Raw genomic sequence first — 14,673 nt, 5'->3', positions numbered from 1 at the left:
CATAGGGAGAAATTATTGTTGAATACTTGAGGTCTTCGTAGCTCCTTCCAAAAGCTAAGAATCTCAATGTCACAATGAGTCTGTTGTTGGGGAAGATGGCTTGCCTCATAACTACATCTTCTTTAGCGAGAAAAGGGGTGGCCAATGAAAGAAGATGTACTGTAAATATGTATCGTGGTCCATCCTCAAGTAATTGTGGAAATCTCTCGGGAAGACCTCTAGTTCAATAATTACACAGAACTGGTGTGTTGACCTGGAGGAGTTTAACCTGGAAAAAATCCCCAAGGCCTTTTCCTTGAGGATTTTCTTTTTGTGTGTGGGCGAGGGTTTGGTAGAGGAAATCCCTAAGGAAATCCCGGATGATAAGACCTCTAGTTCAATAATTACACAGAACTGGTGTGTTGACCTGGAGGAGTTTAACCTGGAAAAAATCCCCGAGGCCTTTTCCTTGAGGATTTCCTTTTTGTGTGTGGGCGAGGGTTTGGTAGAGGAAATCCCTAAGGAAATCCTGGCTGATTTTTCCTTGAGGGTTTCCTGTACATGTATAGACCAAATCCCATGGCACAACAGCAGCGAAGGGCCATGGCCTACCAAGCAACCACTGCTCAGCCCGAAGGCCTGCAGATTATGAGGTGTCATGTGGTCAGCACGACGAATCCTCTCGGCCGTTATTCTTGGCTTTATAGACTGGGGCCACCATCTCACCGTCAGATACCTCCTCAATTAAAATCACGTAGGCTGAGTGGACCTTGAACCAGCCCTCAGATGCAAGTAACAATCTCTGACCTGGCCAAGAATCAAACCCCGGGCCTCCGGGTAAGAGGTAGGCACGCTACCTCTACACCACGGGGCCGCCCCTGTATGTGTATGGCCACCTTAATATGGCCAACAAGGAAAAACATGACAGTTGGTGCAGCCAACATCATAAATGAACATTTGGTTGGCAGGGAAAATATAATTCTCCCACCACTGCACATAAAACTAGGCCTCATGAAGCAATTTCTGAAAGCCTTAGATAAAAACAGAAATATATTTCAAGTATATCTGCAGATCCTTCCCCAGACTCATTTATGGAAAACTTAAAGCAGGTCCTCAAATTCATAAGCTCATCAATGATTCCAATTTCATTAGAGTAATGACAGACATTGAAGCATATGCCTGGAACTGCTTTATCTCTGTTGTAAGGAACTTCTTGGGTAACCATAAAGCACACAACTATGAAGAATTGGTCCACAACATGCTTACAAACTTTCAGAATTTGGGACCTAGGATGAGCATAAAGGTACACTTTTTTTTACACAGCCACTTACAAAGATTTCCTGAAAATCTTGGTGAGTTCAGTGAGGAACAAGGAGAGAGGTTTCATCAGGACATCAAACTGATGGAGGAAGGTGTCAGGGTAGATGGGATAGTCGCATGATGGCAGACTACTGCTGGAGCCTGCAACGAGACTCTCCTGGTGACTCGCAGAAGAGAAAATCACACAAACAGAAATTTATAACTTTTGTTATATACAGACTCCAATTTCACTCCATGATTCATGTATTCAGTTTGTAATAATTTGATAAAACTTGTACATTACTTTTTAGTAGCAAAATATTTTCATGTAATATTTTTTGGTTTTATTTATGTTTTTCTAGAAAATGTACATTTTCTCAAAAACTAGAGCCAATTAAGCAAAACCAAAGACACATTTGGATTCAGCATCATGAAGTTATCCTAAAACCACTCTTATATAAATGGCAATAAAATTGTTGTTTCCCAGTGCTATATTTGGAGTAGACAGGAGAAAACTGGAAGAGGACTTTAAGGAACAAATAATAATTAAACAAGATTTATGTTTAAAACAATTAAGATTTCCATATAACAAATTTAACTTTAAATGACATATATACACGGCAGATTAAAATACTAGGAACATGTTGACACATCATTTTGGTTTTCTCTTTCTTCTTGGTTTCCTATCATTTGGATCCTTACGTTTGTCATCAGGGTCATCATGCGAGGAACTGTCGTTCTGTAAACAAGGAAACACATTGTTAGTAATGGTGAAATAAACACTCGAAGAAACAAAAATAAGTCTTGAAACAGGCGTTTAAGATGAGTTTGACAGGAATCATTACAGATCATTAACACCTGAAACCTACGCTTCCTATCTTTCATTTGATTCTGTACACAAGTTTATCCCCTTTCCGTTACGTATAAATGTTTATATTTGTTAAGAAGTAAGTAATTTTTTCAGTGTCAATACAGTTAACAGAACACACAAGCTTTTCAGTCTGTCAAAGCACAAAATGTAACACTTAGAACACTTATAACATACATGTAGAAAATGGACAATTATAAGTGGAATTACGAGTTTTGTTCTACAAGAACATCCTCAGATTCAATCAATTCACCCTTAACCAAGCATATATGTAATGTTGTTTACGATACATAAACGACTGTGAATGATTGTAAATTATTGTTAAATGGTGATAATATGAACAAGTGAGATAAATTATGAATAGAAGTCCGCTATTAGCACTTTAGTAACTTTGGGAAAGTTTCCTGTATATTCCACTTCCCAAGTTCAACATTGCAGTCAGAGAAGAATTTTTCCACATGTCATTCCTTAACCTGAACGCCCTAGAGAGCGAGGATCATCACATTTGTCCTGAACTGGGAGAACACGGACTGAATAAAGGGGTAAAATATTTACAGAATTTACTTGCCTATAACATCTTCCCCCTTCTTTACCCCACCAATTTTCAACTTCAAATATAAGGAACGGTAAAATAGGTGAAAATTTCACAAAACTGGCATGGTTTAAAAGCAGAATATGGAACATCTAGCATCTTTAACCCTTTCCACTCGAATTATTTGTAAGTCCTGATTTCTCCCAACTCATATTTTATTTCTGTCAGCATTCTTCATATTTTAAAACCTGGTATTAAGTATTGGTTGTAACAATATATACAGGAATGAACTACAAAATTAATGAATGTATGGTATTTACATGACACAAAATCATGTTTTTCGCTTTCTTAATGGTATGTCTTGAGTGTGTGGAAGTGTTCAAAGCAAATGCTTGGATGGAACCCTGCTTGCTTATCCAACCAGTCTTCACTAAAATAATCCTGCATTTCTGCCTTACTGTTCATCCCCATGTTGATAATTACAGCAATAAATGCCTTCAGCTCTTCTAAAGTCACAACTTTCCAAGAAAACCACATAGAGCTCTCCTGAAGTGGAGTATTTTGCTGTATTTTCATTTCGGCAAATTTGTTTGTCTCGTAGACAATAGATGTTATCAACTGATCAGTAAAAAATAGCTACCAGTACTCTAGTTCTATTTTAGGCCTATTGCCACAACTCATGAATCACTGACTAATCTGTAAGGAAATTTGGCTAATCCTGCATCACCCGTTCCCCACGATCTCCAAGATATGCTTGAAGTCAGCACGGTATGACTGGGACCGGGGCGAGACACAATACTATCACATTCTCCATGATTTCTTGCGACGCTGATATCAATATCGTCATTTGAATCACTAATGGATATATTACTTTCATGGCCAGGTTCAAAATTTTATCACTTTTATGGTCACTATCATCAAAATCAGCTAAAAGAGACTCAGGTATCTCTGCTTCGGTCAGACTGTGCGCCGCCATTTTGCTTCACGCGACTGCTTTCCATTGTCAAGGAATCGGAGCAATTTTGCCAAGCAAAGAGAAACTAAAACACACCTATTCGGTTTCTTTCAGATTCCGGAAGGGACCAGCACTTACGAAATGAAGTACAAAAGCCCTGGCATCCTAGGTAACCTAGCAACGAACGTCGAAACATTGTGTCGACTCAGGGTTGACACACGAGCTATAACGCTAAACGATGGCTGTCGACCTCAGGTCGACACACGAGAGGAAAGGGTTAAATCAACACACAAAATAGTTATTTAAATCCATACCTTATTTATGTACAAGTGACATAACCACAGTTTTGTATAAGCCACTTCCTGCAGCTGAGCAGCAAACTTCGTCCATTTCAGGGCATAAAGCGTTTTCACAAACTTCTATTTGCTTTAAACTATTCAAAGCCGAACACACATGCATGCACACCCCCGCGCGCACGTTTCTGAGTGACGTGCCTCGTCCACCAAACCCGTACATACATTTCTTTCAGTGTCAACACAGATAATACAACATACAAGCTTTTCAGTCTGTCAAAGCACAAAATGTAACACTTAGAACACTTATAACATTCATGTATATGTTTTGCTGCCGTGCCTTCTTCACTGAGCTCATATGTATGGGTACAGTATCACGCTTTGAATTTGTGAGGAAATGTTCATAGAAGTTCTGTATGGCAAATATACCATTCCATTTTGCGTATTTTGATAGCGATCTGATGTTATTTTAGCTTCGTTGGACTGAAACATCTTTCCCGCTAGTGTGAAGCCATTATGGCACCTTCAAGTATACCTTCATCTCTTGTTGATGAAGAAAGTGAATGTTTCCTCGTAAATAGTGATTCCAGAGAGGAATTTACTGATGAGGAAGATGAAGAATATGTAGGGGATGATACTGAAAAGTGGTAGTGTTGAATCTGATGAAGAATAATTACCATCACCTCCTGAGATATATTTTCCCCCCAAATGTTCATGAATTTAATAATACCAGTTCCAGAATTACCAGTTTTATATTATATCCAAATGCCAGGACAGTTCCTATCCAAAAGCCACAGGTCATTCCTTCTACTTCCTTTTCAGGTTTCATTCACCATCATTAATTTCATCTTCATTGTTTTGTCAACTGAAACTGGCAATAGAAAAAACATTCGGCCGTAAGAAACATGCCTAAAATATCATCTTCCCTCAGCCCCAACCCCATATCAGGAAACGGGTATAAGGGATAGATATAAATTTCAGAAACGGTATCAGTAAAAATATATAAATAATGCACAGTAGAGTTTTCCACCTATTCAATACTAAGTTGTATTTACGGTATTTACATTATGTAGGACTAGTTTCAACCCTACTTGGGGTCATCATCAGCCATAACAAAACATACACAAAATATATGGCAAAATCCTAAAACATGTTTTCTAGCAGTAAGAGTCTTATGAAAAATATACGGCATAACTAAAGCCAATGTTTGGTGTCTACAATCTAAAAATGCGTACTGTATAAGAAGGACATTCATATGATTTTACAAAGCACTGCGTACTGTATAAGAAAGACATTCATATGATTTTACAAAGGACTTTTTAAGCCTGATTAAAATTTTTTGGAGGAAAAAGTGGGGGTCATCTTGGATTTGGAGAAATACGGTAATATATATTTTTCAGAATGAAATTAAACACACATTTTCACGTAGTATCGGATTTCGAAAAACAACAAACAACTAAGCCGCAGTGTGGATATTATCCGTGAAAACTCAAATTTTGAAGAAACTGTTTGCCATTTCATAATGAATTTAATGTGTATGGGGGTTTTCCCGGCTTTTACAAAAATCGGATATAACTACAATCTGCTATAGCGAGCAAATTTTTCGCCGTTATGAATTCTCACTATAACGTGCTTCTACTGTACAATTAGCGTGGTGCCCTATTCATAAATCATAATACTGTATCTGATTGAGTTTTTGCACTGTAATATTACTAAACACTACTTTTTCATACGTGTTTCTAACACATCCTAGGTTATGATAAAAATATGACATGTAAATTTTGACTTGTGCTAAGAGCCCTGGAATGATTTATTTATGTAAATCAAGTACTGTCTGTAACGGCAACATATATCTATATACAAAAATATTTATTGTAGAACCACCATACCTCTTCAGGCCTTCAGTGTAATCCCTTGCAACATGGTGCACCCATTGTCAGTTGTGTGAAAGGCATAGGATACTAGTAGCAGTGCCGTCTTTGTTCATGTCAATAACGGAGAACCCTCCGCTTGAAGTATAGTGTCTTGCATATGGAAACGCTTCCCTTGGAGTAGTTTCTTTAGTTTGAGGAACAGATTGAAGTTGCAGGGAATCATATCTGATGAATAAGGTGGATGCTCTAGGACTTCCCACCTTTACCGTATCAACAGTATTCTCTCAGGAGCAGCATTGTGACAGTGGGCACTGTCATGACAGGCAATGGGTGGATGCATTTGAGTATGGGGCTGTTTCCAGTACAGAGCAGGATAAAGATATTGCATGACAATGCCCACTGTCACAATGCTGCACCTGTGAGGAAACTGTTGCCATAGTCGAGGTCCTGAAGCATCCACTTTATTCACCACACGTGTCTCTGTAACTTCGATCTATTCCCCAAACTAAAGGAACCACTCCGAGTGAAGAGCTTCCATACAGCAGAAGCCATACTTCAAGTGGTAGGATGATATCCTACACCTTCCACACATCTGGCCTTCCACACATCTGGCAAGTGAAATGACAATTGATACATCATGATCCCACATGACGAGTGAATGACAAAGGCATTCAAAATAGTGATGTTCAGCAGGTGGAAAACAGTTTCTTAGCCCACTTCCATGTTCATCGGGAAATACGGTAACTACTGGCCATACGATCGCTCTTGTCCACGTAACCCATGTGTGAATTTTAGCTCTCACCAATGAGAAGCTTTGGTCCATTTGTCATTGTTATCCACTGGCAGCTTTATTTTTAGCGGGAAAGGAAACCTCCAGATTCTTCTGCGCAATGCATTGATGCATACATCAGAAACAGGATAAGTGGATCCTTTTCATAAGCCAGATTTCATGGCATTGACTGCAAGTCCTGACTGACTACATAACCTATACATAGATATATCGAATGCTTGTCCAATAAAGGTTACATTAAAACAATAATCACTAAATGTCCCATCAGAAGTTACTACTAGGCTTCAAACATACACAGAAACACATACATAAGTCAAAACTTACTAAATGTTTTGAATATTTGGACTTTCAAACAATCTTAGAGCACAGGAAAGCAGTGCATTCAATGTCCATTCCAACTCATGTAGTGAGCAAGTTGGTGACGCTGTGGGGACTAGAGTGTGGGCTTTTTAGTTCAAGGAGTACAAGAGAGCAACAAGTACAACATTGTTACTTGTAAGTAGACTGAAGAAGAATATTGCAATGAATGGGGAAAATATTGCATTGAAATATAGGCAAATGCTGCAGCCTACGAGTTAAAAAAACGTTATTACCCCAACAAGATATGGGAAGAGTAGCAGAGAAATGAATGTTATAATGTTATTAGTTTTACATCCCAAATTACTTCTAAGATTTTATATGCGACAACATTGTTTAAGATGATGTGCAGTCTCTCTACAATCTGTTCTAATTCACTAGATCTTGTACCTGACTCCATTCCCGGCGCAACTCTTGCAGCATGGATGGGGTGAGCAAGCCCTGTGCCAGCAGACGTTCAGTCAGTCTACCATGACCCAGTGCGATTTCCCTCTCTTCATTCTTGCCTCCTGAAAACATAAAGATATGCTGCTTATTTTCACTGTGCTTTATGATAACTGATCTGCTGCAAATGAGTAGTAAAGGTTTTATCATACAACTGGTAAAATGTAATAGCCATCAAAGTGGTTGTTGTTCACTCATTTTAGAACGTCGAATCTGTTTGATAATCTGTATTAATGAGGAGAAGTTTAATACTATACATAATTAACATGTAATGTTCATTTACTATACCTAATAGATAGGACTGCTTCTGACGTTTTATTGTGTACTCATCCTCATCAGGAGCTGTTCCTGTGCCACTGCTTACACCAGTTTCTGAATTCTTGAGGAGACTTGTCAGCTGAAATACCCCCTCTTGAATAACTGCATCCAGTTCACGTTGCATATCACGTACCAGAGGACCATCAGGGAACAAATCCATGAACCGGTAGCTATAATCATACAAAAGAAGAACTAGGAAATTACTGAAGGAAATGCACATACTTCACCTTAGCTATGAGACAGGTAGAATATTGAAGAAGTTTGAAACACAGAAAATTCCTTTGTGTTTTGATAATTAGTCTCTCAGGCATTAAGAGAATAATAATAAAAATAATAGTTATTAAAAAGTACTGCCATCCTCTATATTACAAAACATTAGACAAAAAAAAAAAAAAAAAAAAAAAAAAAAAAAAAAAAAAAAAATCAAAGGGAACATAAGAATTCTTCATTACAAAAATTACACAGATTCCAGTACCATTTTAAGAATGGAGATTATAATTATTCTTCCTGGCCATTGTAAGTATTGACATAGTTTTACGGCTGGATGCCCTTCATGACTCCAACCCTATGCGGAGGGATGTATTCACCATTGTGTGTTTCTGTAGTCATTGGTAGTGTAGTGCGTTGTATTTAAATGAAGATTTGTATTAAGAGACAAACAGTCTCTGAGTAAGAGGAATTAACCAAGCTAAATTAAATCCCCTAACTTGACCAGAATCGAATCTGTGGTCCTCTGAACCAAAGACCAGTGCGCTGACCATTCAGCCACAGAGCTGGACTAAGAATAGAGATTGTAGATAGCAAGGATAAGACTTCAGATAAGAGATAACAAACTTCCATTGATGTTTGTTACAAGAGAAATTAATAACTTATGCCCTAGAGCAAATATATAAAGAAGAATTACACATCGACTGTGATATTTTCATTGTGCATTACAATAACTGATCTAGTGCAAATCAACAGTAAAGGTACAACTGGTAAAATAAACATCTTAACCTCTTAAGTTCTACTGAATTTTCATTATGCCAAATAGCAGAGCTAATATAATTCAATCACTTTAATCAGTTTGGAAAAAAGTATAAAGTGGGTGGACGAGTTCCATGTGAATTGACTATAGTTCACAAAGGGATACTAGAAAATGTCTGTTGGTTAGAACCATATGCACTCATTCCAAAACAACCAAAACTACCACTGTGGTTTGGTAAACTGCTTGGGTTATAATGCATTGCAAACTATTACTGGTTGGTCTGAGTAACAAAAGGTCCATGAAGAGCATGAAAATAAGGGACACCCCAGTAATTGTAAAACTCTGCTGGAATTAGAAAGCAAACAAAGCAAGTTTGCAGTGTTTTAAGAGACTGTTGATATCACTAATGTAGTCATTGTGCCTCCAATTCTGTGGAGAATCCAAACTACATGGACAATACTTTTCATTAAAAAAATTTCATAGGCATTGACGGGAATTCGAATCATGACACCTTGGTTAGAAGTTAGTAGCGATACAACTTGCCTGTCATGCCCTGTTGGGAAGGGAATGTCGGAAGAAAACAAGAACTGAACAAGAGAGGTCATACGGAAAAGATGTACATGAGGAGCCCGGCACAATGCATCACATGCCAATGACCTAAAATCAAAACAGAGTAGTCCATCAACTCAGCAAAAGAACTATAGACACAATTTCAATTGTGGAGTGGTGAAAGGAGATTACTTATAAAAGGAAAGCGGGATGGTCATCAGAAGGTTATCTAATGTACAGATGTGTGTGTCTTGGACCTGAGAATGAATGCCTGATCCTCAGAGGAGGAGAAGAGGCAAGAAATCTATCAAGAGTTCCCTTGTAAAATGCTAATAAAAATGCCTTTTTATATTATTATTAATAATAATAATAATAAAATAATTTTATGTCCTACTAACTACTTTTATAATTTTTGGAGATGGCAAGGTTTCAATTTTGTCACGCATGAGTTCTTTTACTGTATATGCTGGTAATTCTACCAATAGAAGGCAAGGCTTGTTTGAGTATTTTTTAAATACTAGCGGACTGAGTCAGGACCAAACCTGCTAACTGGGGCTTAGAAGGCCAGTATTCTACCATCTGAGCCATACAGCCTGGTTTGTAAGAATAACCGTGCTTAGATGAGGAGATGTACTTACAGCGTTGTTTACAAGTGCTTTTATGAATATTCCTCTGTGAGGTAGAGCTGTGAAAATGAGTTCTATAGAGAACTACCTCAGTTTCTCTAATGGAGTTGCAGGTAATTTCACAGAAAGAAGAGTCGTTATACACTTTAATGGTATAGGTTTTGTTAATCTGGGATCACGGATTTCACAGAATATGCATTTGTGCTGTTCACGACAGAAGGAGATTCATAGGATTCGTGGACAGTGAAAATATCCATATTAATGAAAGGTAGATTGGTTCAACAAATGGTTTACAGTGAGAGGGAAAGGAAAGAAAATATGCAGTTCCTGACAAATACACAAAATATGCTTTAACCCTCAAGGACTGGCGTATGGGTTATTTTGACTTGAACCGTTAAAATTACTTCATATCTCCTCTATGAACAACCCTTATCTTCTGTAACTTTCAGTATCTTCCTTTTTGAACTTAAACAACAGACTGCATGTGTTGGCAAATCAAATCTGCTGCCTGAGGTAAAGTTATTTTATTTCATTTCCTCCTGGGTAAAAATTACTAATTGCATCAGTGCTCGCGTAACTTTCTTCCTGGTGACAGGCATTCTTATCTCCAGCCTCCATCATTGGTAGTGAGTTAGCATTTCTTCACGTCGTAGGAAGATGGATTGGGAAAAAAGAGAGGCACACATTAAAATTATAACATGAAGTTTTTTCAGACGAGCAATCGAAAGAAGACGTTGCTGATGTTGGATGTATGAGCAGAAGTTGCCAGTTACAATATCTTATGCCATGCTAAATGTTGCTGGTATAAACTCCCTTGTTATCTATCAATCGAAGAACCCTCAGAAGATAATCAGACTAGCATTTCTGAAACAGTTGTCTGAAGAAATGGCACTCGATCAATATGAAATGCCGAGCACTTATGAACAGCCTTCCTTGTTCAATCAAGGAAGACGCTTCCTTGCCTGGATCTCCACCGAAAAAATACCAAATAACATAATGAACAATAATTATGTTGGTATTGCCCTTCTGATGTTGAGTGCTCAGCCCAGAGGCTAGTCTGAACCTGAACAGCTTTGTCATCAGCCTCTGCAGGTGGCCCAGGTGTCACTGAAGAAGTGTACTAGGGAAAAGAAGAGCGAGGTAGTTTCCCACTGCTTTCCTCGCTGAGCCAGAGGTTGCTATTATATCTCAGTCTGCCAAGCCCACTGAAATGCTGCACCAACCAACCCTATGAGCGACATTTTCACACCATAAATAATAGGGACTGGCTGTGTTACAATGGCATTACTAGCATCAATCATACCTTCGTCACTTTCATATCATCAAAGCCAAGGATGAGACTGAGACAGGATAATGAAAGTAACAAATTTGTTCTAGTCCACACCAGAAGACATAATGCACTGTAAACACTAGGTCTTGCCAGCAAAGGCATGCCCTTTTGATGTGGACAGGGAAACAAAAACTGAACGTTACACATGTAAAACTATGATCTATAAACAGCACACGACCGCTACATGCTATCAATGTGCGCAACACACTTTGGGAAATGAGTGATAGTACCATGGACCAGTACCATGAGTTCTGAAGTACTGAAGTGTTTCATGTTTTCTTATTCTTTGTAAATATTGGTATTTACTATCTGAACAAATTCTTAATTTCCTAGTTAATTGCAGGTCCACTTTTGTACCTAGAAAAGTTTAAATTTTTTTTTTGTGCACGAATATATTGTCACACAAAACACTATTTGACTGTAGAGAGATTACTGAATAAAATGCAACATTGCTTTTCAAGTAAATATTTCAAAATTTAGGAAAAAAATCAAAACACGAGCATGAAAGGCCCGGCACCAGTCTTTGCGTTACATATTTTCACGCCTACCTTCACAGGTTATTTCTTTATTTATTATTTTGCGTATGCCTTACATAAAGCACAAAACAATGGGAAATAAATAAATAAAAGAAAAACAAGTTCATGATGGACACTTTTCAGCAGCCCTTATAAATTACAGTCCAGGTTCTTGAGCCATTCAACTACATCAGGTGTCACATCAATAAAATCCTCTCTCTTGCCTGGGTAACACCTGACAGGACACTCAAACGTGATGTGGAAGACTGTCTGTCACTCCCACAGTCGCAGGCAGCTGATGATTTCCAACCCCATTTATATGCCAAGGCAGCACAGCGTCCATGATTAGTACATATCCGGTTAATTGGGTTAAGATAATAACAATTTTTTTTGTTTTAAAATAAATGTGATTAACTGGATTAACGCATTGTGGTCGAAGACAGCACACCATAGGGGCTGTGTCATTTATTGCAGAGAACTAAGTCCGCATGGCACATGTTCTCTGGTTTTCATCGTTGTTACTATGAAACGAACGTACTATGTGCGTTGATCGGCACTGCAATACAAGATTTGATTCATATAGTCCTTAAAAAAATATAGATGGTAGCAAACTACAGCTGTACAAGCCATATTCTTCCTTTCAGGCCATGTCAGAGCTGCGTCGACTCGACGGCAGTGTGTACGTAATGGTGGCTGCGCGCTAACATAGACTGAACAACAGTGAATTGTACCAACTGAACAGACCTAACAGATCACACATAATATTTATGTACTAATTATTACATAGATGTATCTCTTGTACAAACAATTCTTAATGGCCTAAAAACCAAAGAAACTCAATATCAGCCATATTTTATTACTTAAGGTTAAACGCTGAACTTTTTATCAAAATGAAAAACCTACTCATTTCAATCCACTATTTCAATGGTCAGGGGTCTATCAATTGTATTACAGTATTTACAGACATGAAGTAGAGGGTATGAAATAGTGAAATAAAAAATGACCTAAATTCAAAACTAATATTTAATTTAAAAATCCAAAATTAGTGAAAAATGGCCAGTCTGGAGGATTAAAAAGTATAAAAGTGAGCAAGACCTCAATGTGTTAAAGCCACTTATTTATTGCTAAAATAAAGCCGAGCTTTCTGCCAAATTACACTGGCCTTTATCCGGGCATGGAAGGTCTGCTTCTGACAGTGATCATAGGCAATCTTATTTATTTATTTTAATACAATGAGCCACGGAGACCTATGTTCATTAATATTCTTTTTGTAATAATAAAAATGCGAATCATTAATAGATACAATGTGGAAAAGGAGAATTGGCTTTTTTAGTCATGTGTTCAGACTGCCAGAAACCCGACTAGTGAAGCAATTATTTAGTTACAGTAGAAGTCCGATAGTCCGGCATGTTCAGGACCGGCCCGGTGCCGGATTACCGAAAATGCCGGACTATCGGACTTCTACTGTACTACAAGGCGTACAGCGAAAACAGCTGTAACACAGCGTTTTGCAGTAAAATGTTGATTAGCAGAATCATTAGTATAATAACACATTCCTCTTTTCAAACATGTTGTTTCTTATTGCCATTCCATAATAATGCCGGAGTTCATCGATGTTTTTATCTGTAAGTCTTCCTTTCCATCTACAACTTCTCTTTTCCTTCTCTCCGCTTCAATTTTTGAAGGCATGTTCCCATCCATTTTTGAACGTGGCCCATACATTCAATTTTTGAAATCTGTTCTTTTTATCATATGGTTGGCTTCCCAGTACTCAGTATAGCACACAGCCTTCTAGGCTGAATATTCCCAGAGACAGAGATATTTAAGTAAGTCAAATGGATACAAGTAATACAAATGGATTGTATCAGATACACTTGCACTATTAACTTTGAAATAATACAAAATACACTTCGATTGGTTTCGACAAATAATGCATCAAATTTTTCATGAGAGGTCGTTATTAAGAGATAATAACATTTAAAAAATCCTGGAATGGTGCCGGACCATCGGGCGTTCCGGACTGTTGGATGCCAGACTAATGGAATTCTACTGTACTTCTGGAAAAATAAAACAAAAAACACTTGGTTCACAGGGATCATGAATGATTCAGAAGAATTAAATTTATCAATGCTCCAAATTGAAGGCAGAGAGAGAATTCTAAGGAATAAACACTTACGATTCAAACTCATAATATTTGAATGAAAGAAGTACACCATTACTGACAACCAAAGGGCAGCCAGGTTTGACAGGGTGAAGACGTTTTGGGAGCGGAAGAAGAAGCTGAAAAGGTGACTCTATTTAATACTATTAAACTTTAATGTATATGACTAACTAAAGTGCTATGTAAAACTATGTAAAAAAAAATTAAAAAATGGTTATTTTTCCAATGATACCTGAGAGCTCTGTTTCTATGAGAAACTCTCCATTGAGAGAGACATAACAACAGTTTAAATCATTACAACCTTGACAAATATACACCGAAATTAGTAAATAGTAGAACCTGGATATGTATGTATGTATGTATGTATGTATGTATGTATGTATGTATGTATGTATGTATGTATGTATGTATGTATGTATGTATGTATGTATGTATGTATGTATGTATGTATGTATGTATGTATGTTTGTATGTATTTATTTATTTCCTTATAAAGGGTCCAGGATGAGGTGAGATGAAATGATATGGCAAGTTTTTATGGCTGGATGCCCTTCCTGTCGCCACCATTAGTGGAGGAGCTAATGAAGATGAAATGACTGAAGGTGAATGAAATCGGCTATGGCCTCTGAATAGGAATTGTCCCAACATTGGCCTAGAAGTGAAAATGGGAAAACACAGAAAACCATTCTCAGGACAGCTGGACTCATCTCCTGAATGCAGTGCTTGGTTCCATTGCCATAGCACGTTACACGAGTGCCCACTCTGCTCTGTTGTATGCACAATCAACTATTAAAATATGCATGGAAATATGCATGAA

At 37.7% G+C, this 14,673-nt stretch overlaps 1 protein-coding gene across 1 annotated transcript in view; it reads right to left on the bottom strand.

Moving 5' to 3' along the window:
- Window positions 1-1,834: 1,834 nt before the first annotated feature.
- The window catches only part of Suv3 (Suv3 helicase), a 133,564-nt gene continuing 120,725 nt past the window's right edge, over window positions 1,835-14,673 (bottom strand). Inside the window, exons 11-13 of the mRNA XM_067144300.2 lie at window positions 7,680-7,879; window positions 7,338-7,456; window positions 1,835-2,017 (exon numbers count right to left, since the gene is read on the bottom strand). Of these exons, the coding sequence (XP_067000401.2) occupies window positions 1,931-2,017; window positions 7,338-7,456; window positions 7,680-7,879 (406 nt within the window). The 3' untranslated portion in view covers window positions 1,835-1,930. The remainder of the gene's footprint in view (window positions 2,018-7,337; window positions 7,457-7,679; window positions 7,880-14,673) is intronic.

This window comes from Anabrus simplex, chromosome 3, assembly GCF_040414725.1.
Source record: "Anabrus simplex isolate iqAnaSimp1 chromosome 3, ASM4041472v1, whole genome shotgun sequence".
Classification (NCBI taxonomy): domain Eukaryota; kingdom Metazoa; phylum Arthropoda; class Insecta; order Orthoptera; family Tettigoniidae; genus Anabrus; species Anabrus simplex.
Note: the sequence above shows the minus strand (reverse complement) of the source record. Positions and strands in the feature narration are given on the sequence as shown.